Source organism: Lethenteron reissneri, chromosome 52 (assembly GCF_015708825.2).
Source record: "Lethenteron reissneri isolate LAM-NWPU_2019-01 chromosome 52, ASM1570882v1, whole genome shotgun sequence".
Classification (NCBI taxonomy): Eukaryota; Metazoa; Chordata; class Hyperoartia; order Petromyzontiformes; family Petromyzontidae; genus Lethenteron; species Lethenteron reissneri.
Window position 1 is genome coordinate 2,349,459 of NC_083830.1, and position 25,360 is coordinate 2,374,818.

Sequence of the window (25,360 nt, forward strand, 5' to 3'; positions counted from 1 at the left end):
TGTGAAAGCAGGCGGCGCGTCTTATTTTTGTCGGCTGCAAGATCAATGCAGTATTAACCAGGGCGGTCGCCGGGCTCGAACCGCACACCGAGACAACGAGCTGGGAAACCGAACCCCGCCGAGCTCCGAGCAGGTCCCGGGAATGTACCCGGATGCCCACCACCCTCCCATCCTACAACCCCCGCAAACATCAGGCCGAGACGGATCAATATCGGACAAAGTGGAGCGATTCATCCGCGCTCGCGATAAGCGGCGGAGGAGGGGTGGTGAATTACGAGGGCTTGGGAACTGATGAAGGTGACGAGAGCAGCACGGCCGGGAGCCGCACCCCCTTTTTGTGGTGCGGCGAGGGAAACGCCGGCCGGAGGTGGGGAAAAAAGTCTGCGAAGAGTCGCCCTCCGCACGTCTGTAGGCCTGGCAGCCAGGGGCCAGAGGTCGCAACCGGGTACCCGATACCCGTACCCTACCCGATACCCAGCCGGGTACGGGTAGCCGGGTATCGGGTACAGGTACCCGTACCCGATACCCGGCCAGGTACGGGTACCCGATTGCGACCCTGGTGCGGCCGGGTACGGGTAAGGAATCAAAACCCGTTTGCGACCTCTGCCAGGGGCTGACGTCCGTCCTTCGTCAGCTGGGCCGAGAGCCTCCGAATGCGTGGCGACGTGGTGGTGCTTAGAGGAGATTTGTCGAACACGTCAGTGGGGAGGGGCTCGTGTAACCCACGCAAGCAGATCATCGGTTTGGTTCCAACACCGAAGGGTTCGAGCGAGGGAGCCGTGCGGTCATGGATGGGTATTGTGTCCGGGGGAGGGGGGGGGGGGGGGGTTAGCGCCGGGGGGCTGACGGGTGGAGGGTGGCCATGAGAAGACCTCGGCACAAATGGAGAAGGCGCCCCCTCCCCCCCCGCCTGTCTGCCTATGTGCCTACCTCCCTCTCCGGTTTCATCCTTCCCTCCCTTCTATCCTACCTCCAACTCTATCTACCTTGTTAATGTACCTACATCTCGCTCCCTTCATCCTCAGGCAGCGCTGAGCTGAGATCGTGGGGTTAGAATGCAGGCAGTGCTGAGCTGAGATCGTGGGGTTAGAATGCAGGCACAGCTCAAGGTCAAACTGGGTTCTCGAGCGTAACAAGTTAATCGGTGTTCTCTGCCTGGTCACCACGAAGTGCGCAATTAAACTGCGTTATGATATTTTTTGTATGAATCCGGCGAAATTCCAGCTCTAAGAAGGAACAATAGCGGTCTGAACATTACGTCGTGGTAGAGCAGGCGGGAATTACTGGCCCCCCGAGTAAGTAGTGTGACCTATCGAAGCGAAGACGGACGCAGTTCGATAAATTAACACGAAGCAGGGAGGGGGAAAAGGCTTTGCACGTAATTCAGTAACGGCATCTTCTGGAGCCGTTTCTCCGAGGCCAGGCGATGCTCTGCTCTCCTGCCAGTGTTCCGAATGGAGACGAGTTCACATCCGGCGAGACGATGCCGAGAGTGCGATTGGAGAAAGAAAAAAAAACTGAACTCGAACCGCCTGCTGATTGTGAAATGGAAACCGATTGACATCAGCATGCGAGTGGGTTTCGACTACGGTGATTATCGCTCATGCATTTTAGCTTGCGGTCACTGTGGGAAATGAAACGCCACACCTAGCGAGGGGCCGCTCGTTCGACGCGAACAGTCTTGCCCCCACGCGGAGGGGCGGCGCGGTGGGTGGCAAAGTGGTTGGCACCGGGGACCCGGTGACCTTGGTTCAATTTCTGGGCCGTGGCTCACCAGATGCCATCAGAGGTAAACTGAACAGGTCCCCCCCTCTACACTCCCACTTGCCCCCCCCCCCCCTCCATAAACCCGCCACTGACCAGCGCGGTGAAGTATGGTGCGTGCAAGCAATTACAGGGAAGCACCTTGACCGTCTTATCCTTGAGTGTCCGAAGCCGTGTGCCCCAGGCTGTCGAACCCGAATAAGAGAAGCTTCATTCGCGAGACCTTTCTTTGGTGGCACACTCTGGTGACATCACCAGACAGCTTCTAAAAGTCAAGAGAATGTTTTTGTTTGACCAAGGAAGCTCCCAAGAGGGGGAACTGTGGCGCGATAGATCACGCGCACTGCACCACCAACTTCGCGCCTTTGAGGTTGACTGCCGGCTACGGGTAACGTCAGTGGCCACTGACAACTAAACCCGGTCCGAGGTGAACCATCGCCCAGCCCCTCACTCTCCACCAAACCGCATTGACCAATGTGGTGAAGCATGGTCAAACAAACACGCACTACTCACAAGGCAAGTGGGGGGGGGGGGGGGGGGCGGAAGTGGGGGGCCTTCATCCAGCAGTGGATTGTAAGGGGGTTTGCCGGGCTCGTAGTGCAGTGCGACAACCGCTACACTACCGCTCCCCACCAAATCCCACTCGCCCACACACAATCACACCCAGGCACGCACGCCACCCACCCACCACCAGCAGCAAGGCAATGCTATGGGCTGTCGGGACCGGCGGGGAGTGGGGGGGGGGGCAGGAGGCCTGGATTGTCAGAGGGATGTAAACTATTACGTTATTATTTAGACCATCGTGCAATTAGCAGTGTTGCTGAATAAGCCATCGAGTCGACGCTCGGCTGAGCACGCGCTCCTGGGACTGGCAACGCAAGGTGGTGTCGTCCCGAGCGTGCCGTGCGTGTTTCTGGAGAGGCTCCCCCGGGCACGTGGAGCTGAAACGTCGGGACGTCGTCGCGCCAACCGACGTGCGAAACGATCCGAACGCGCCACGGGAAGCCGACGCAGCGGTTCAACCGTGGGGAAACCTGCGCGGTGGCTCTGTTTTATTGTGCCCCCGCTCTTGGTCGTGACATTAGTGAGCAACTGTTGCGATGACGGTCACATCTTGGATCCGGTGACCAATTCGAATCGAGGTGTCCCTCGCTCTGTGCGTTCGTAGCAGTGTATTAGTAGCAGATGCGGCCCAAACAAAAGGGGCGCGCAAAGCGAAATCTCGTGGAGTGGACCGCACGCTCACCCGACCCACAATGCACCGCGCGAGGAGACAGCTGCCTGTCGAATAGCGCACACAGTACACACACAGTCCACACAGCATACACACAGTACACACAGCACACACACACAGTACACACACAATACACACACAGTACACACAGTACACATGCAGTACACACACAATACACACACAGTACACACAGTTCACACGCAGTACACACACAGTACACACACAGTACACGCAGCACACACACACAGTACACACGCAGTACACACGCAGTACACGCAGCACACACACACGCAGTACACACGCAGTACACACACAGTACACACAGTACACACACAGTACACACACAGTACACAACGTTGTCCCACGTTCGACCGCATAGCCACGTGTAGAGTGCATTGAAACCACGTGGCGTAGAGAATTTCTGGGTAGAAATAGGTTAGCCGCATAGAAGACGCAAAATCGCACAGACCGAACCCACGCAGAGCGAGGGAAACCTGTAAGTGCCGCTGCGCTCTTAACCCTGAACCCTGCCCTGCCCTCCTCCCTTCAATGGAAGGGGGTGGTGGGGCAGAGCTGTCAGAGTGTTCTGCTCAGAGACCACACTGTGCCCCCTTACTCAGCACGGTCTGCATGACGGTCAATCGCCGCAATTCGTATGCAAATGGAGCCACGTGCGTGTGGAAAGAGAGCATCAATTCGTATGTTAATCAGGCGCAAATTCGTTTGTCAATTATGTCGAGACGCACTGAATTATCGTTCGGGGGGGGCGGTGGGTGGGGGGGAATTACGGGAGGACGCATTCAGAATATTTGTTTGGCTCGACTTGTGCGGCGATCGGCGGGGGAGAGGGGGTCATAACCTCTCGTCCTCACGGTGTCTTCCGTCTCTCTCGCAAAGTCACCGGGCGTGCGGGTCAACGTCAGCGTGACGACAATTGGCACGCTGCCCCCCCCACCCCATCCAACCCCACCAACGCAACACGGAGGAGTGCGTTCCACATCGAACACGAATGGATGATGGCTTCGATGGCTTCGATGGCTTCGATGGCTTCTCCCCCCACATATTCATAAGTTCGTCAGAACGCAGGATTCGGCTGAATTCATGTGAGAGCCGTAAAAGCGCCTAACTGGGGGGCCTTTACGTTGAGTGTGCAGCGCGGCAGTTTGCGTGATTCGTTTCACGGGAAATAAATAAAATAACAAAATCAATGAACGCCGGCGGTACGAACGCAGGCGATGGGACTGCTGCAGCGTGCGCGCGCGTGTATGTGTGTGCGCGTATGTGTGTGCGCGTATGTGTGTGCGCGTATGTGTGTGCGCGTATGTGTGTGCGCGTATGTGTGTGCGCGTATGTGTGTGCGCGTATGTGTGTGCGCGCTCGTGTGTGTGTGTGTTTGCGTGCGTGCACACGGTGTGCTTATGCTGCTTGCAAGGTCACTTTAGCAAACACCTCCGCTGCACTGCTGCGGGAATTGGGCTTTGACGAAATGTGTCTTTTGGACGAGTCTTCTGGGACTCATCGAGCACCGCAGAAATGCGGTTTGTAACGACATTAACCATTTCGCCTACGACGCTGCGTGGTGTATGGGTGGGTGGGTGGTGGCGATTTGACTGCGCCAAGGCAATGCAACACTTGTTTTTCTCTGCGTGACCTTTACGTGTGCGAAAGGCGGGCGCGGACACATCCGGCGATGGCGGTAAATTAAATAAGCAAATTAATCCGCGGAAATGCGGACCGCGGAAAGGATCGCCGGGGCGTTCACCGCACGGCGCAAGAGTGAAGCGGTCAACACTTCTGAAGGCGGAAGGGTTAATCTTAATAAAAATATGTATCTCCCATCAACCGCCCCTCCTTCGCAGAGATGGGGCTGAGAAAATTAATGGAAGCTGTTTATGTAAGAGTTTAAGCGCGTAATTTAAGAACGCTTCCTCGGGGGACGCAATAATCGACGTGGCCAGGTGTTCTAATGGCCGAGAGGTATTCGGCGATAAAACTTTACGCGTTTCCACGTGAAAAGTGTAAAGTAGAAAAATAAACAGCCTCTCCTGATTACATAAACTTTAATGTGTAATTAAGAAGGTTCGCGTACAAGTGCGCGACGGTTTAACGCGCGGTTTAATTGGGCTGCAATAAATAATTGACTCGTAATTAAAAGAGCAGACGGGTAAAGGAGTCGGACGTGGGTTGCGAGGGTTTTCGCCGTTATCCGCGTCGAGGAAAATGAATCGGACTGCAAGAGGGGGAAAAAAAAACCCCGAACCAGGGGCCTGGCCGATCGATAACGTAGCCAGGGCACGGGGAAATCATTCCGCAATTTGCCAACTTTGTGCAATTGTTTCTGTCACCGGCTCGCGAGCGTGCGTTAAATTCCCAGGCGGTGAAGCCTCCAAGCGCACACCCACGCACGCACAGGTGCACGGATGCACGCACGCACGCACACCCACGCACAGGCAGCGGTATGGATCTCACACCGGTTGGCCTGTTGAGGCAAGCGCCTGAACCGACATCTATTAGGGTCAGTCACGGCTCGATGTGCGGTCGGGGGGGAGGGCAGAGGGGCGTGGAGCCGGGACTTCACACGCTCGGCTGCCTTTGTCTCCCCAGTGCCGGTGTTGTTGAAACACCTGCACCTGGTGCTCAATTGTTAGGCCGAATTGACCGAGGGGGAAGGCCCGCTTTGGGCACAGACACCAATTTGGCGCTGATGGTAATTGGTACCGGGAGGAATTGCGCTTCGGTTGCTTGGGTAGCGGCAGCCACCACGGCGTCGCTCCCTTGCAGACGGCCGTGCACACACGCAAACACGCACGCAAACACGCACTCAAGCACACGCAGACACGCACACATGCACACACGCACTCAATCACACGCAGACACGCACACACGCACTCAAACACACGCAGACACGCACACACGCACTCAAACACACGCAGACACGCACACACACACTCAAACACACGCACACACGCACTCAAGCACACGCAGACACGCAGACACGCACACACGCACTCAATCACACGCAGACACGCACACACGCACTCAAACACACGCAGACACGCACACACGCACTCAAACACACGCAGACACGCACACACACACACTCAAACACGCGCACTCAAACACACACGCAAACACACACTCAAACACAGGCATCCACACAAATGCTCACACTCAGTTGCACCACATGCACACACTCAATCCCACTCAACAATGACAAAGATCCCCGATATGGCCTTTTAACACTGTTGGGGAAAGTGCTGTTAGCGAGCACCTATTAAGGCATGCACGGCACACGAGGGGGTGGGTCGTCAGCACCACACCCAGCCGCCTTTGTCTCCCCGGTGGCTGATCTTTACACACTGCACCGGTACTAATTTACGTCCGAGTGCACCTAGGGAAGCGGTCCAGGACCCGTACAAATATTCGTCATTGATGTTGGCCCTGAGCAGGAATGGAACTCGGGTTGCCGGGATTGCAGTGCAGTTCGACAGCCACTACACTAGAGCTCCCCACTAAATCCCACACACACACGCACACATAACACGCAACATTCAATCACCAACATTCACACACACACACGAAGACAAAGATCCCCCGTATAGCCTGTAACAGACTGTTAGGGCAAGTGCTGTTAGTGAGCACCTATGAAGGTCGGCACGGCACACGAGGGGGGTGGGTGGCCAACACCACGCCCGGCCGCCTTTGTGTCCACACCGCACCAGGTACTCATTTCAGGCTCAGTCGACCTAAGGGAGGCCCAGGACCGGTTCAGATATTCGTCACCGGTGTTGGCCGTGAGTGGGGATCGAACTCGGGTCGCTGGGTTCGTAGCGCAGCGTAGCGTTAACCGCGACACCACCGCTCCTCAACACACACACTCACACAATCACACCCACACACGCCACCTACCCACCAGCAGCAAGGCGATGCTAGGGGCTGTAGTGGGGGTGGGTGGCAAGGTGGAGGGGGTAGGGGGGAGTGGGGTGGGGGAGAAGATCTTTCGGCGTCTCCACACCGACGACGTGCACCGCTTAAGCGTCGTCCCGTCAATTCCGCCGCGCGTCAAACCCGAGAGGGGGCGAGGGCGCAAGGGCGTTAAAGCAAACGCTGCGCGAGGTAGCGGGCCCTCCAATGCGCGGAGCTGCCGCTAGCTCCGTCGGTCTTCTTTGTGCACATTCGGCGCTTTGTTACGGCTGCACCGATGCGACCGTCGGAGGAAACGGTGCAGTCCAAAGTGCAATCTGTGACACTTGCGGCACATCGGCTCGCTGCCCTGTACCCGGCCGATAAGCCGCACAGATGAATTGTTTTTCTTGTTTGGACGTGTACAGCACACCCCCACCCTCTAAGTATTCAGCCAGGTCCATATGAAAAAAACCATCGTGAGGGAGTGGGGCGGGCTGCGTGAGCGGGTGTGATTGTTTCGAGTGCGGGCGAGTAGCCGTGGGGGGGTTGGTAGTGTAGCGGGTAGTTAGCGCGCTGCGCAACGGGACCCGGCCACCCGAGTTCGATTCACGCTCACGGACACCAATACCAATGACGATTATTTGAATCGGTCCCGGGCCTACCCTAGGTCGACTCAGCCTCAAATTATTACATTGGAAGGTGTGTAAACATCGCCACTGAGGAGACAAAGGCGGCCAGGCGTGGTGCCGGCTTCATAGGGACTACTCATTAACAGCACTTGCCCTAACCGTAATATAATACGTTACTTCATTCTGATTCTTAGTGCAGCTAAAGGCTCAATGTCACAATATGTGTTGCACTGTAGACCATGCTGTTCCTCTACTCGGTGTACTCCTATAATTATTATTACTCGGTTCTGTTTTAATTAGTTTAACTCCACATTTTAATCGACCGAATTTGACGTTCAAGTGCGCTTTAATTTGCTGAACTTGCAGCTGTTTGCAGTTACGATGTCTGCTAATTATGACGGTTACTTCTGTATTTTTACTTAGTGCAAAATAACACTTTTCTGTGACTGTCAGTTCTCAAAAATCCGGGGTAATTAGTAGAGGGGGGGGGGGGGTGGAGGGTGGCCCAGATGAGACCAAAACATAAATTATGCTAATCACACGTAAATGAGGCCGTAAAAATGTTAATGATTTACCTCCAATGACCTGAGGTTCTATTATTTGCGCATGACAGCAATATACTGAGCAAATGTGTATTTTTTCTGCAAGCATGGTTAATCTGCACCCAGATAATCCGCCCACAGACAATCGACAATTGACCGAATGTTGGATTTTATTTTACTCAATGGGCTCTTATCCGGTTTTGATAAGAAATGGATTTGAAAAAGTTAATTTGTGCATGAAGACACTTTGACCTGGCCGTTACTATCATCCCCGCAAGGCCATTAATGTTAGCCTTGTAATGAGTCATTCCTGACACAATTTCATGAATTTCAATAAAGGTCACGCATCGATTCATAACCTGCTGCGTTAGATTGTCGTGGCCGTGCTGCTGCATGGCTCTTCATCGCGTTGTTCGGATTGTACACGATGCCCATTCGGTTTCTTGCAGAAGCTCACGGCGCGTGGCACGAAACGTCGGACAACGCGCGGTACCAACCCGAACACACGTCGAGAAGGGATTCATCAACGGAGTTTCTGAATATTGTGGTGCATAGAGAATCTATAGTGGTTTAAATCTATGTGTAATTCCACTGCTAGACGAAGTCCTGTGTTGGTCAGAGTTTTTTGTTGTTGTTCAACCAAACTTAGTCAGGATAGCTCGGTGAAGAACGAAAAGGCATGATCATTTCAATTATCACTCGCCCATTCATGTTGGCTATGGCAGGGAATTTAACTCAGGTATGTGAGTTCATAGCGTAGTGTGCAATCCACTGCACCCCCCCCTGCCCCCACACACCCGCACAAGGTATAATTCAGTTGAAACACGAAGCAACAAAAAATTTTAATAAATGAATCACGTGCATGATTCAATGCACGGCATTGTGAGCATGTTAGTCAATTTCAATCAATGAATCGTTACGTCCCCCTAATTAACGTTCACCCTGGAGACGCGGGAGGAGGGAGACGTCGGGGGGGAGGGGGGGCGGGGGGCCGTGTCCTCCGCAGAGACGAGGCGAGCCTCACCGTGTCGGGGGTGGTGCCGATCTTCTTGGCCAGTTCGCTGCGCTCCATCGTGCTCAGGTGCAGGTACTTGAAGAGGAGCTCCCCGTCCAGGACGTTGCGCACGGTGTTCTGCAGCGTCCGCCGGTCCGAGTGCAGCATCCTGCACGGGCGGCAGGCGACGGCACAGCACGTGGTCAAGGGGCCGTGCGCGCGATCAGTGTGACGAGCGTGGGGGCAAGGGGCCCCACTTGACAACCACTATGAGAGCTAATTCTAGATTTGAAGTTTTCGTGACTGCAAGGATCCACACTCTTTGGTTCTTTCGGTAAAGTCACGTAGATGAAAAATAATAATACAAATAATAAAATGAAAATAACTAAATTAAATCACGACGTTTCGGAGGCAACACAAGCTTCCGTCATCAGGTGGAACAGCCACAACAAAATTACTTGCATTATTATTTTTATTTTTCATCTACGTGACTTTACCGAAAGAACCAAAGAGTACCATTGGAGCTGTTGTGGGAAGCGCCCCTACAGCGTTACATTTTCGAGACCAGGAGCGTAACGATGCGATGAGGCAAGAGGAGCCGCGATATATAACAGCCTCTAGGTGCGACCGTGCGAGACAAATTAAAAGTGCCACGGTGCGGAGATGTTAACTCCCTCGCCTGGTATGCAGGAGGTCGTGGGTTCGATCCCGACCCCTGACGCCCGTATATTAGGAGTTTGCATGTACTCACCGTGGTCGCGTAGATTTTTCTCCGGGTTCTCCGGGTTTTTCCCCCCACATTTAGAATCACACGTTTAGAGTAATTGGCTGCTATTGATTTCCACGTGATAAGCCACTTGAATTTCGATTTAAAGCTTTCGTGACTGTAGGGATTCATCTTCTTGGTTCTTTCGGTAAAGTCACGTAGAAGGGAAATAATAAAATAATAAAAATAAAACATTATAAAATAATTCTCACGACGTTTCGGCCACAACGCAAGCAGCCGTCCTCAGGTGAAGAACAGGTGAAAAACAGGTCTGTCGGACAGCTGTCTTTCCGACAGACCTGTTCTTCACCTGAGGACGGCTGCTTGCGTTGTGGCCGAAACGTCGTGAAAATAATTTTATTATGTTTTATTTTTATTATTTTATTATTTCCCTTCTACGTGACTTTACCGAAAGAACCAAGAAGATAAGCCACTTGGTCGAGCTATCATTTGCGATGTCCAGGTCGCTTCTGAAAAAGAGCGACACAGCTGAGTGGCCTGGGCGATGGTGGGCGGCGCCGTACCGGAAGGCCTTGGGGTTGAGCCCGGCGAGGTGGGGCACGAGCGTGACGAGGGCGTTCTGCAGCATGAGCAGGCGGCGGTACGTCTTCTCCGCCATGGGCAGCAGCAGCCCCATGCCCCCGTCCAGCGAGGCTGCGAGACAACAGGAGAGGCATGACGGCGACGGCAGAGGAGGGCTCGCGGAGGCCGCTACTGCACCCAAATTTTCCGCTGAGCACACACACACACACACGAGCCGAGGCCGAGACCGAAACGCGGGAGGCCGGAAGGTGGAGCGGCACGGGTGGTTTTTAACGCTGGCTGTAACCAAACTACGATGTGCTGGAGGCCTCACGAGACACCTGAATCTGGAATCGGTGGGGTTAATCAGAATTTTTTTTGTTGGACGAAAATGATTTGATGTGCGACGTCCGCATCTCGATTCGCCCTCTGCGGTGGACAAACAATCTGGCGCCTACTGAGCCGCCGCTTTGGGCTGGCTCGATTGCAGATACTATGATAGCCGAACCGACCCACATTGACCAGAGTGGTGAAGTATGGTCAAACAACTCCCATGACCGTAATGGCATTTGAAGGCCTTTATTCAAGTGGGTTGACAAAGGGCGATCTATGATGACAATGACATGTTTACGCATCTAATGACAAAAGCCTCTTATCTGCTGTGAAGTGTACATTCAAAACGCTCATCACATTCACGAGGGAAGGATCGACGGACAATGAAATGAATGGAAATGAATTAACCGGGTGCCGATACGTGCTGTATTTTCACGGGCACTTTAAAGTGAGCTCGCCACGCCGATCCGAAAAAACGAAATCCGGGATAAAATCGTGGGAAAGATTCCTGCTGAAAATGTTTTTTTTTACACATTAGTAAGCATAGGTGAGCCTTAAAAACTTGAAAAGCCAGGAGCGGATCGAGTGTGTGTGTGTCGCGCATCAGGCAGTAAACAACACGGGCGTGCAGAGCAACACGGCTGCATGATAAACCGGGCCAGGCTTATACGCGGCGGTGGCGCGGTTGAGGCGAGCCATTAAAAAGACAGAGCGGGGATGGCTTGTGATCGATCCCGACCGCCCGGCACACACTGAAACGTCGCAAAATACTTTTCCAGGCAACTATTCCTTTTGGCTGAAAGGGAGAGAGTGCGGAGGGAGGGGAAAAGGAGGACAAAAAACCCCATTATACGCAATTGTCTCAGCCATCCAATTACGCAACTGCCAAAACGCTAGATTTACCAACGCAATAAACAATATTTGCTGTTGCGTTCATAAAACAGCTTATTCCCGCGTGCGTCGCTAATCCGGCGACCGAGCCGCCAGGGTTGACGTGGAACGTTGACCACCACGCACTGTCGGCACGGTCTCAACGTACGCGCAAGGTTCGAAACGTTACCCTCGCAAACAAATGACCGCCGCGCAAAGCCAATTGGGATTTTTTTTTACGAAACCTCCCGTCCGGATTTGTGCGGCGCATCGGCCGCTCGAGCTCTCACGAACAAAAGTGAAATTAAATGTCACCTGTACATCCCACCCCTCCCGCAAATTTTTTTTGTCAGTCGTCCAGCTTGCAAAACGCACATAAACATAGTCTGTAGTATCGCCATTTCGTGTGTGGTGGGGTAAAGCGTGGGTACTCCCACGTTTGTCATGACAGTGTGGAAGAATGGGCCAAACTACCGTCCACTAGCGCTCCCTACAACACTTCCACATCTGCATATTAACCGTCAACTATCGCAGACAACCGGAGTTGATTGGCAAATTCACCATTCCGTCAATGCACAAGAGAGGAGTCAAATGAAGATGAAACAGGATGTCGATTCCACAAGACTGCTCTTCGGCAAAGGGGGTCTCACCCCACAGCCCCCTTTCGTCGCCAACCTCAACGACCGTCACAGTCAAGGGGCACTTTACGGTGGATCTTAAGAAGTAGCTCTGTGAGATCCGCTTCCGTGCACCTTTAACCGCGAAAGGGGTTGCTGGCGCTGCATTGCGACAGATCCGAATGGATTATTTGTCTTGTGACGGGACGCCGATAGCGCCATCGGGATAAAATTGGTGGCGGTAAAAACAACAACAAATGTAACACCACACATATATAAAAAAAAAGAGGAGACATTTCACTGCAATAGCACAATTAGGACAAAAGGAGTGACAGATCCCAGCACGTTTTAAAAAATAAATAACGCCTTGCTGCACATAGGCAAAGCGTCCGTGTGTGCGAGTATAAGGCTGGAACCGCGGGAGGTGTCACCATTCGCGTTCACAGAGTCGGAACGTTTCATCTCAACCACAGCCTTAGGTCTCGCCGATGACAACCTGCGGAATGATGGACAAGCGTTGTCGCGTGTGGATTTTATGTCGTCGTTCCGTTAGTCGCGTCGTCGATTTAAAAAAAAAAGCAGTCGGGCGTTAATTCAACACTAAGTTATTCAACGTTGGGGTGAGCCGCAGGCAATTCCTCCACGCCCACTCTGCCTCCCCCACCCCATATATGATTAGGTCACATCCAATCATTCAACTGAGAAAATACTTTTATTAATCATAAATAGCCAAGTCACATTTTTGTAGCTCGTCGGTGCACTGCGGCCTCTGTTAACGTCTTCATTCAGTTCGTCTCGTCACAGTCCGACGTGCTTTGCTCTGTTGCGTGTACGTATGTTGAACTTCTTTCACACTGTACGTAGCCAACCGTGAAATGTCAATCTGCTGGTCAATCTCCAGATTGACAAAGGGTTGCAAATTATCATTCGTGATACGTCGTAAAATAGTGCATTGCTTGCTTAACATATTCAATGCCAATTGATTCAACATCTTATATATAGAGGACCTGCAGAGCTTAGGATGGAGGACAGTCAAAATCATCGTCCCTGCTTGATAGACTTTGTCGACTCACTGACAAGCAATCGCAGCGCTGCACCTTTACCTTCGCCATACATGCATCGTTGACAAAAGTTCCACACTTTGTTGACGAAGAGTGTTTAGCCACTAAATTACGTTGCCAAAATAGGCACCGATCGTGCCAAACGTCTAACAAACCGGTGGAACCGGGCTGCGTCGAGATGAACTGCACTGCCTGACTGGGACTTGGCCGAGAGGGCCCAACAATAACCGCTTGGCTTTGGTGGCCCCCTAACGGGCACGCCACTTTTCATAAACGACAAACTGCCGGGGATTTATTAACGGAAACGATCGTGTCCTTCACCCTATCAACGATGAATCCATTAACAAAATTATAATGATAGTTTAAATTTGTAAAGGCGCCAAAGGGCACATCGTTCACTCGCTCACAAGAGAAGAGAGAATGACTCAAGAGGCACGACGACCCACACACGTGAATGAAGAAAGGCAGCGACCGGGCGGTGAGCTGGCGCACAATTCCCCACCCCTCAAAGGCTCTGCGGTCCTTTATACACGAAGGTGATATCGGCCAAAACTGAACCGTGGCGGCGTGGGCGTGGGATGGAGGCACTCACCGAACCACGTGACCTGCTTGGTGTCCCACGAGGAGGCGCCACGGCGGCTGGTGTCGGTGGGCTGCACGCGGCACGCGGTGCGCCAGAGCGTGTTCACGTGCGCGCCCACGTTGAAGTCGGCCCTGCGCAGGAGCCTCGTGCCCCCGTAGCTCTCGCGAGCTGCGCACATCGACAACGATAGTAGTAGGTTTTTACCCTTTCAACTGGTACAAAAACTGGCACCTTTATACAAGGCATCATGTTTGCAATAACCACAACACAAGCAGTCAAAATGCAAACAAAAAGAAACAACTCTGATGATGATGATATGCACTGTCCTTGAAGTTGATTGGTCCACACCCGATACAGCTTTTACTTAGAGCCTAGTCTCCATTGGTGTTGGACCAGATGACGCCAAAAGGCGCACTATGAGAGTATGGAGAGCTCGGGGTAAGCATTTACACTATGAGACCTCCTTTACCAGTGGCAAAATATAGTAATAGGTTTTTGTACCAGTTGAAAGGGTAAAAACCTATTATTATATTTTGTCACTGGTAAAGGAGGTCTCATAGTGTAAACGACAACGATGTCGTTGTCAACAACAACAACGGCGGCGGCGGTCACCGACCGCTAGGTGGCGGTGACTTTACTGCGGCACGGTCTTGCGTATCCAGCAGTGACAATGACCGGGACCAGTTCGTAACCACTAAGTGGTGCAGCCTAATCGTGGACATTTACAGCCACCCGTCTGTCAGTCCACTTCTGGACGAGGGCCTCCCCACGCACGCTGTGCGGGTTCGTGGGGGGATATTTGACCATACTTCACCACGCTGGTCAGTGCGAGTTGGCGACGCTGGCAGGAAATGCGGAACAGCAATTTATTTTGCTGCACGGCCCTCTGCCGAGCACTACGCCTCCCGCACCTGTCTCTTGCGCATGGTGGGTCGCCCGTCCTGAAAACGCTATCCTGGCTCAACCCCGCTTAGCATGCCAAGTCTGATGGGGATCGGGCACGCTCCGGGTCATTTGGTCGCAGGCAGCCTCGCCGGGCGATGCAAAGTCTACCGATGGCGGATGGATGTATGGAAGAGGATGATGACGACAATGACTCTTGTGCCATCGATGAACATGATGATAATGGTTGTGGTGGTGGTGGTGGCCATGCTGTGGGCAGGGCCGTCCATGGAGGAGGGGGGGGGGCAAATCCCACCGTGTGGGGGCCCTCCCTTGATGCCTTCAAACTCAATCTGATAGCGTGAGCTTGAAGCGCGGGGCCCCCCAGAGCGCGGGGCCCGGGGCAGTCACCCTGATTCACTGTACTCCAGGGACGACTCTGGCTGTGGGTAGTGGTGACGATGATGATTATGATGGATCTGTGCTGACCTTGGCTCCCCCCCAATGAATGAGTGTGCATCAAAGTCGCATATCATATAGTACAGTTGCATATTTAAGGTGTACATTTAATAGCACATTACAGCATTACAAAGCGTATAAACAACAATATCTTGGAACACACTGTGCGGTTATTAACACACGAACGGTAAGGGGCGATCAGTATCTCAAACTAGCGCAGCTTTAAAAAAAAATGTGTCGCAGCCGTGCACGGATTATATATTTTTTTCCCCAGCTTCAAATGGCAGAGAGTAATTTATCTTAGTCTAATGAGTCAACATCTCACCACCCTTCCCCCCCCACCGCCCCTCCCAACCCAACCCCCCACACCCCACCCCCACGCTTACGCACACACACACACAACAGCGCTTCGGCTGCGACATCTTCAAATCTCAATTAATTGTAGGGCGCACGCGCCTGGGATAAAAATGTGCTCAAGTCAGCAGCGCCCCCCCCCCCCCCTTACCCTTAAGACAGCAGCCGCTCTCACGGCCTGCCAGGCCGCAAATCATTAACAACAGCAACAAAATAAGGCCACCGCCAAACGAAAACAATCGAACCTTTTGGTGATGCGCCGGGCTCGCGTGCGACGCTTTGCCGTGTGCCACAGGGAAAAAATCGGGGCGTCCCTTGCATTGCGTTTTAGCCGTGCCCATTTGCGCTATCTTGGCAGCACAAATCCTCGGCGCTGCGGCGAAGGTAAAGCTGCAGCCCTCACAGCCCCACAAATCCTGCCGACTTCCCGATTATTATTGGCGCCACGGTGGTGAGATGTTAACTAGCTCGCCTGGTATACAGGAGGTCGTGGGTTCAATCCCGACCCCCACGCCGATATATTTGGAGTTTGCATGTCTCTCTCTCTCTGTTTTTTTTCTCTGCGTCCCCCCGGTTTTTCCCTCCAAATTTTGATTCAACGTGCGTTTGGAGCATCTGGCTTCTATAAATTTCCACATGATGATAAACATCATTCTTGGCCAGGTCGCTTTTGAAAAAGAGCTATAGCGCTCAGTGGGCGGTACCTTGTGAAATAAAAAAAAGAGTTAATAGTTAATAGTCTTTCCTGTGCCACTGCTGCTGGAAGAGCCCCTCCAGAGGGTATTTTGTATTTCATTGAATGGGGTTTCTCGCATTGCGGTGCCGTAGGAAGCTTTGCGTATTAATCAAATCTAATTTGGACTCGCAGAGCGTCTCTGCGTGTGACTGCGTCGCTAGATGCTGCGCTTTCTGACAACGTTTGCAAGAGGTGGGAGTAGCCCGCACTTTTCCCCACACCACACACGACCCTGCTGATCGACTGTCGGCTTTCGCGACCAAATATTATCCATAATAGAGCTGCCGCCTGATGGGCTGGTTGCAATTACCGGTGAAACGTCGTACTCGAACGGATAATGTTGCGGTGCTGAACTAGTAACGAATTGGCGTGTTTTGTTGACGTGACAAACCGTACTAATTGGCTGTGTCGGGTGGTGGCGGGTTTAACTACACATTTATATTTACACGATCTAATCCAAAAACCTCTATTTTCATCAACTAACTGTGGTGAACTCCAGGAGATTGAATGGAACCGGTGACCTCTGCATTTGTAATCCCAGTTCGTCAACCATTACAAGTAAATGATAACAGGATGAAATTTTCCAATCAACTCCGTTCATCTGTGAAGGTGCACAGTTAATAGGCGGATGTGGAGTGTGTAGTGTGGAAAACGGTGTGACTGCAGCGTAAAAAATGACATTGTCATCGTCATCTTCAATCATCGTGGTCATGATCGTCTTGTCATCTTCGTCATCACCACAATCATCATCGTCATTGTGATCACGAGCCACTGCACACCCCACGCCCTTAGCCCTCCCTCGCGGCTCCTCACTCGCGCACTCGCAGCTGCAGCAACATTGGCCCGCAAAAAAAAACCCCTCGTCGCCCTCGCGCGGAAAATCCGCGCGCCGATAAGGGAGGGCGGGGGGGGGAGCACGGCCCAGGGCAGCGGAGCAGAGCGGCGGAGTGTTGCGTCTGGCGTGCGTCACGACCCGGCTCATTATAACGCGCGGCGTCGAAACCACAAACCCCCCCCCGCCCAACACTTCCCCCCCCACCCGGGCCCCCCCCTCCCCCAAACCACAGCGCCGTCGCCGCTTCGCGCCCAGCGCGGAGCATCAAACGAGACGCGCCGCGATGCAGCGCGCGCGTCAGCAGTATTTACAACCGCCGCCTCCCTCCTCTGTATCGACACCGAGGAGGCAGGCAGGCAGGCACGCAGGGAGCCACGCGCGCCAATCGATGCTCCGCGTGCGGCCGAGTTTGTTTTGCGTTTTTATTTTTATTTTCCCGTTACTTTTCTTGAAACTGCCTCCGCACCACAACCGACGCGCACCACCACCCCCACACCCCCCCTACACCCCCCCCCCACCACTGGTTGCCCCCACCCCGCCCCCCACTGCACAGCGCATTTCAAGAATCCGCTCCGTTGCCCTTGTTATAGTTAAAAGTGCTTAAAAAACAACTTTGCATCGATTACCACTCACCCTCGGGCTGATACGTGTAGATTATCAGATTTTTCTCTCGGTCGGACACTGAAACGGAGAGGAGAAATGGGGTGAGACAAGCTTCAGGTGAGAAACATCGCATTTTATATTAATGTCAACACTTGCAGTGGTGGTTTTTCTTCATTTTATTTCACATACCATTACGGTAAGAACAAAACACCCACGTGCATACGTAGCACGGTGAAGGGAAAGGCTCACAACGGGCTCAGGTGGTGTCAGTGACACGTTGGCTTTGTTGTTGTTGTTGCTGCTGCTGCTGTCGTTTGTTGTTGCTGTTCAAAGGATTTTCGCTAGAGGATAATAATAATAATAGGGTTTGGCTGGCGTGGCCTGTCGGCTCGCCGCTTGTGGCAGCGGTTCACGATATGGAATCCATCGGCTGCCCTGGTCATGCCTGCGGTGCGCAATCACCGTGACGACACCGCACACCGTCTGCCACTCTTACCGTGGGTGTTAAAGATCCCCTGAGCTTCATTCGCAAGAGTAGATAAGCAGGTGGATAGGCATGTAGGTAGGTAGGTGGGCAAGTAGGCAGGTAGATGGGTGGGTGGTTAGGTAGGTAGATGGATAGGTAGGTGGGTCGGTACGTATGCAGGCAGGTAGGTGAATGGGTAAGTAGGCAGGTAGGAAGGTAAGTGGGTAGGTAAACAGGCAAGTAGGTGGATGGGTAGGTAAGTTGGTGGATTGGTAGGCGAGTAATTAGGTAGGAAAGGAAAGTAAGTATCAATTCGAAAGGCACTTTTTTCAAACCGAGTTTATCATTATTATCATTAGGTGGGTAGGTAGGTGGGGTGGGAATTAGGTAGGTAAGTATGTACGTAGGCAAATAAGCAGGTAGGTAGGTGGGTAGATAGGCAGGCAAATATGCAGGTAGGTAGGAAAGCAGGTCGGTAGGTTAGTAGGTACGTGGATTGTACATTTGCGTCTATTTTGGCTTCCACGTTCTCTTTGCCGGCCAATTTGTGTTGCGTTTGGATCTCGTGGTAAACAGCGCACACGTGGGAAGAGGCAACGTTTACAGCACGTAGCTCGTCGTTACTAATTGCTCTTTTAATAATCCACGCAGGGAACAAAGGGTTCCTTAGGAATACACAACAGAAACTAAGTGCCTATAACGAGCGGAGCCCACACACTCTGCGGCACAGGAGAGGGTATAACAACAACAAATGCTCACGGAGAGGGGCAGGGGGAGAATCAAGCAAACTTCTAGCGGCTATGAGAAACGTCTCCTGCAAACTCACGCGTTTTTTCCCGAGGAACTGCGCGAGAGAGAGAGAGAGAGAGAGAGCGCGAGTGTAAATTAAAGCCATCGCCGCCGGGCCTCCGCGGCGCGGGATTACGCCGCGACGAGACTCGCGCGCTTTATTTTGCCGTCTCATTAGTCTGAGATTCAGCTCGAGCGCGACCCGCTTTGCTCCAAACCTCAAACGCCTGTCGCGGTCCGACGGCTGCGAGGAGGCGGCTGGGACCCCCCGTCCGGTGACAAAGCCTTCATTCACCCCCCCCCCGCCCACCCGGCTCTCTCGCCTACCCCGTGCCACTTCACACGCGAGCGATTATTATATTTTCTGCAGTGGCCACGGCTGGCTATGCACGGTGCCGAGTCTCATTACGGGCCCCACATCCCTACCTGCCGCCGCAAGGAATTTGAAAAATCCACACCAGCTGACGCTGCTGCTGCTGCTGCAGCGCAACGCTGCCGCAGACGAACAACCCCACACCACCCCCACCCGCACTCCCCGCCGCCACACCGTCTCCCCCCGCTCCCCGCCAATCGCGGCCCAGAACTCCCACCGCTTCTCACCAGGGGACAGCGGCACGCAGACCTGACCAGCGTTAAATCCGTGACGATGGGCAAGTAAGCAATTTGTTGCCCAAAAGAGCAGCGGTCTATTTGCGCAGTCGGTAGACTGGCAAAAAAAAGCGCGCGGGCAGCGAGCGCGCCAATAAGGTGCATTAGTGCAGGCTCACGGAACCGGCCCCCACACCCTGCCCGGCAGCGCCGCTCCCGCCCCCCCCAACCGGGCCGCCCGGCTATCCCCCCCTGCCTCCTCCCCCTAGCGAGGAACCTTGACCGTGGTTTTAATTGCCCGAGCTTTCTAAAAAGAAAAAACGCGGCGGCCGTGGCCGGAGAGCTCATTTCGGAGCGGGGTTTTATATTCCTTCGGCTTAAATGCGCGCACGCGGAGAGACGGAGCCGCCGGCTCAACATCCCTCTGCGAGCGGGACGCGCGCTCTGCGATACCCAACGCTGCTGCTGCTGCTGCGGCATCATCCATCACCGCGGTGGCTCGCGAGGGCCGCGAGAAAGCAGGCGCAGGGATTCGTCTTGGCGGCGAGCGAGCGAGCTTCCGCACGACCACCTGACTGCCAACCACGATCACCGGGGAGCTGAACTTTCCGTGATTTATTACATCCTCGGTATATTACTTAACGCACTGCAGGCTCCCAATATCCACGGTGCACGGTGGTGCCTATAATGGTCCCCGCATCCTTTTGTGATATTCTATTGTTGCTACTTTTATAATCGTTAAAGTGCATTACCGAAGAGCGACTCGCCGGGTCTTAGAATTAACTCACTTCCGTAAAATGTACTTTTCGGCACGTTTGGCCAATCCCACCCTCTTTGGGGATCGTTTTGGCACGAGGTTGTTAACACACATCGATCCAAGTGTTCATTCCACATTCAATGCAGCAGCTAAGTGCGTATTGTATGTCATACAGGGAGCGGTGGTGCAGCGGTTAGCGGACTGTGCTACAAACCCGGTCGCTCGAGTTCGATTCCCGCTCATGGACAACACCATGAGCCTTCTCTAGGTCGCCTCAGCCTCAAATGAGTACCTGGTGCTGGATGTAAATACCGCCAATGGAGAGACAAAGGTAGTCGAGCGTTGATGACCCTTGTTCATAGCACAAAGAGAGCCAGAGAAACGTCGCCCATCATATTTTACCTTGCAAGGCTACGGTGTTGCTACTGACGAACGTGAGAGTCGCTCTGTTATTGGTGCTCGCACAACACTGCCAACGCAGCAGCAGCAGCGACATCACCAAATAATTTGAAATAAAATAAGAAGTCTGGGAGTCAACAGAAGCGACGAGTCGCGATTCAGGAGCAGAGAGGCGGTGGGAAGCGTTCATTCAGCCGCAACAGCGACGACGTGCGGACAAAACGGAACCCGGGGCAACAGCAAAGATCCCCCGTATAGCCTCAACAGACTGCTGGGGCAAGTGCTGTTGGCGAGCAGCACCGGTGAAGGACGGAGTAGAAATGATTGGCCACGAGAGTACGGAGCCGGGGAGGCTACGTACGCTCGCGACTGACCGTTTGTGCGCGTCGCTCACCTAAGAAGCCCATCTGAGAGCTGTCCACCATGAACTCAATCCCGTACACCTCCAGCGGCTTCACATCCTGGAAGGCAACAGCCAGAGTGGGTCTCATCAATTCTCATTCATCAGCATCGAACACCCAATCCTGTCAATAACTTTAAAAACCCGCATCTGTTTATTTAGATGCCATGTGAATTAAAATTGAAAAATATATATACAGAGTATGTTGCATTTTTTTTTCTTTTGATATGAAAGATAAATTTTTTTGTTAGACTGTTTCTCCGCTGATATAGTCTGTCGAGAAGACAGCTGTTCATTTACCAAGGCAATCCGTGGTGTAATTTCCTGTTAAAATTGATACGCAACAAATGACTAAATTATCGCCCCCTACTGGCAGACTATTGCCCCAGGTCACTTTTGAAAATGAGACTCATCCAGTCCCGAGTTGTCACTTTGTTAAACAAAGTAACACATATAAATGCAAAAAATACTATTATAATGTTTAAACATTCGACTAGAGAACAGGATATTGTCGGCAGCAACGGCTCACCACCTCGGCTGCCTTGCAGCTCGTTACTATGCTTCTGCAGCAAATGTGAGATGCGATTTGCATGAACGACGCCGTATTAAACTAAACATTATTAAGATTATGATATTATGATAATGACGATGCTAGTGCGGAGACCTTACCCGGCTGACGAGGGAGAGCGTCTTGCTGTCCTCCTGGTAGCGCAGCAGCGAGACGCTCTTCATGATGTCGGCGGCGAGGATGAAGTTCTTGATGCTGATCATCTGGTGGATGTAGAGCTGCGTGTCGATAAAGGCCATGCCCTGCAGCTCGTTGTTCTTGAGGCTCCACAGGAAGATCTGTCAACGAGTGGCAACGACAAATAAAACGTCAACATCGCCGTCGTCGTCATCAACCATGATCAATCCACTGCTGGATGAAGGAAACCTCCCCCAAGCCGTTTGCCACATTTTTCCATACAGCGACGCAATTGATTGCCTTGCACCCGCGCGCAGGACGATTTCATCGATCCGTTTCATCGGTGGACGTCCTCTGGAGGAAAGCAAGGAGGGGGGGAGGAAGTGGGGGCAGGTGGGGAGGGGGGGGGGGTGGTGTACAGGGGGGTGGGTGTTAAGAAACTTGGCCATTATTTTAACTGCTGCGCCAAGAGGATGAACCGGCGACCTCTGAATTGTTACTTCGAGCACGCTTACCGTTACACCAAGGCCACTTCCCTTAATAAACTGAACCAAGGGGAAATTATTGGTTGGGGGAAAATATCGGAGATGGGAGTGGGGGGAGAAAGAAGGGAGAGGGCTATTTCTGTGCACAGTCCTGGGGGGGGAGGGAGGGAGGGAGGGGTACATGTTCAGGTACAAACACAGACTGGCCACAATCAAGTCTGCATTAGAAAGGATTTAATATGGCAGGGTAGAAAGCAATGGGAACTTAAGTCATTGATTTATCAATTATAAATCACTTCTTGTGTTTACGATACATTCACCCAATCATGATGTCGAAGAATATTTACAATTTACACAAATTATGTGCAGTGGCTAATTCGCGGACTGCGCTACAAACCGCGCGCTACCCAAGTTCGAGACCCGCTGACGGCCAATAACAGTGGCGAATATTTGAACTTGTCTTGGGACTCCCCCAAGTCGACTCGGCATTAAATGAGTATCTGGTGCAGTGTGTAACCATTACCACTGATAGCTCCGTGCCACGGCTACAATCAGTTGCGTGTGATATCCCAACCCACACTGGGCAACGTGGAGCATTATGGTCAAAAAGACCAAAGGTCCCCCCCATATCCCTTTAACAGACTGTTGTGGCAAGTGCTGTGAGCATCTATTAAAGTCGGCACGGCACACGAGGGGGTGCCCGACCACCTTTGTCTTCCCGGTGGTAATGTTTACACACTGTACCAGGTGTACTCAAGTACGGGAGGCTCTAGACCGGTTGGATCATCATCACTGCTGTTGGCCATGAGCAGGAATCGAACTCGGGTCACCGGGTTTGTAACGCAGCGCGATAACCGCTACACGACCGCTCCCCACCATACACACGGAGCATATACACACATACAGGGCTACGTGCGATTAGTGTCATTCTGAAATAAATTAACAATTCAAATCATTCCGCGCGGGCACCAACACCTCTCAGCCTTCCACTTCGTTTCCGCGGCCCGCTCAGGCCGGGGCAGTCGCGGCTCGTCGTCCGCGCCCTACAGCAGCGCAATCTCGTTGCGTTCCCGCTCAAAGCGCGAGCCCCTGCGCGCGGGCTCATACAAGCTCGTACAGCGGTCGTCTGTCCGGTCGGTCGCCAACCGCGATAAACAAAATAAGGAGCGGCGAGCTCGAGCGAAGCCCCCACCCCCCCCACCCCGAGCGCGAAACTCACAAGGCTCTCGGCGGCGTCGCCGCGCTTGGCCGTACGCGGCACGGCCCAACAATATTGGGGATCTGCCAGCCTCATTGTTTATTTGGCGCTAAGCAGACTCCGCAATGCACACAAAAGTCAAATGATTAATGTGTTGGCAGCGGGGCAGGTGGGTGGTACGGAATACTTGCACACAAAAATGCTGCGTGCTCGAGCGGTGGCGTGGTTTTCATTGTAAGTTTTCGAGGTTTTTTTTCTTTAGAAGGCAGTCGATATATTCTCTCGACGGTGTAAATATTGATGGGAATGCTGCGGTAATATGTCGTGCTAAAAAATTAGTAAACAGACAGGCTTCCTCAGAAGACCAAGAGGAGAGCCGTGCAGACCAATGTATAACTAATTCAACAATGCCTTATGTTCATCGTCATCATCATCCGCCATGAACTATCCACTGCCGGATTAAGGCCTGCACCGACCAGGGTAGCAAATTAACGTCAGAGATGCACCGCAATTGCCGTTGGGGTGTGGGGAAGGCCTTCGTCCCGCAGTGAGTGGATTGGCAAGGGCGATGTTCAATCAATCTTGTTCATTATTTACGCAGGAAACCTGCACTTGGGGTCTCCAGGTGCTATCTCTAGTATCCTGCTTGGTGCATTTGGTCAGCTGCCATTGATTGGTTTCATTGTATAGGAAGACATTCCCGTGATAAAAACTCGACAGGCAGATAGAGAAACAAAAACTGGCTCAGAGGCACAGCAGGGCCAGGGGTGAACGAGGCGCTCATCGTGCGTGACATCAGCCAGCACGCGGCGTCACCGCATCACCTACACGCAACGCAACGCCATTCGTTAACTATCGGCGATATCAGGCGGTACAGTTCAGACGACAACGACAAGGCGGCACTTCCCCGAGCCGTGCCGAGCCAGCCCGGCACGAGCCCGGCACGAGCCCGGCACGAGCCCGGCACGAGCCCGGCACGAGCCCGGCACGAGCCCGGCACGAGCCCGGCACGAGCCCGGCACGAGCCCGGCACGAGCCCGGCACGAGCCCGGCACGGACCGGTTTGTGCGGTGGAAAAGAAGCGTCCCCCACCTTCTGCCCGATGGCCGAGACGAGAAACCCATTGCAGTGGCAGAGCGCGGTCACGGGCCCCTTCTGTTCCTTCTCGTACAGCACCTTGAACTTGTTCTTGGTGATGGGCTGCCCGGGCTCCGGCACCACCTCGATCACGTCCATGATGAGAATCTACGGCGAAGGAGGAGGACACGGGGCCGCTGAGCTGCGTACACCCTGGCAGGCTCAATGCCCGTGTGTAGGCCAGTGCCGTGGGCAACTTGCGCCGCACAGAGACAAGCTGCCCACTGGGGGTCTCGAACTTTGCTACACCGCAGCAGGGCACTGGAACGGATGAGGTGGGACGCAAGGTGATCTGAGTCGCCGAGGTATCTCGGCGAACTATAAAAGCAAATCGAAATCCTTAAACCCTCAGCCCTCGGTTCCCCCCAAAGAGGCGAAACATTTGCCGGTGTATTCGTCGATGGGGTGGGGAGAGGGGGCGGGTAAGGACGGATGCAAAGACTTTTACCTAACCAACTGAGAAAGAGAATCTTAAACAATCTTTGTAGGTGCTTGGCGATGTCAAGACGATGGATTCACTCACCCGTAAATGAGTACCCCGGCGTTTGAACATTTTTCCATGTGCTCCAGGAGTTAATGTGTGCATTGTCCCGATTGAACTGCAGCGAGTTTTATCGCGCATGCACGCGTGTTCGCGGCAACCCGAGTTCGATTCCCGCTCATGGCCAACACCAGTGACAATCATCTGAACCTGCCCTGGGCCTTATCCCCTCGGTCGACTAAGCCTCAATTGAGTACTTGGTGCGATGTGTAAAAACACGAGGGA

The 25,360-nt window shown here is 53.1% G+C and overlaps 1 protein-coding gene across 1 annotated transcript in view; it reads right to left on the reverse strand.

Moving 5' to 3' along the window:
* CPSF1 (cleavage and polyadenylation specific factor 1) overlaps window positions 1-25,360 on the reverse strand; it is a 62,711-nt gene that overhangs the window by 3,241 nt on the left and 34,110 nt on the right. The window contains 7 exon segments of the mRNA XM_061573308.1: window positions 9,100-9,238; window positions 10,360-10,489; window positions 13,831-13,989; window positions 17,721-17,768; window positions 21,084-21,150; window positions 21,759-21,935; window positions 24,550-24,702. Coding sequence (XP_061429292.1) covers window positions 9,100-9,238; window positions 10,360-10,489; window positions 13,831-13,989; window positions 17,721-17,768; window positions 21,084-21,150; window positions 21,759-21,935; window positions 24,550-24,702 — 873 coding nt within the window.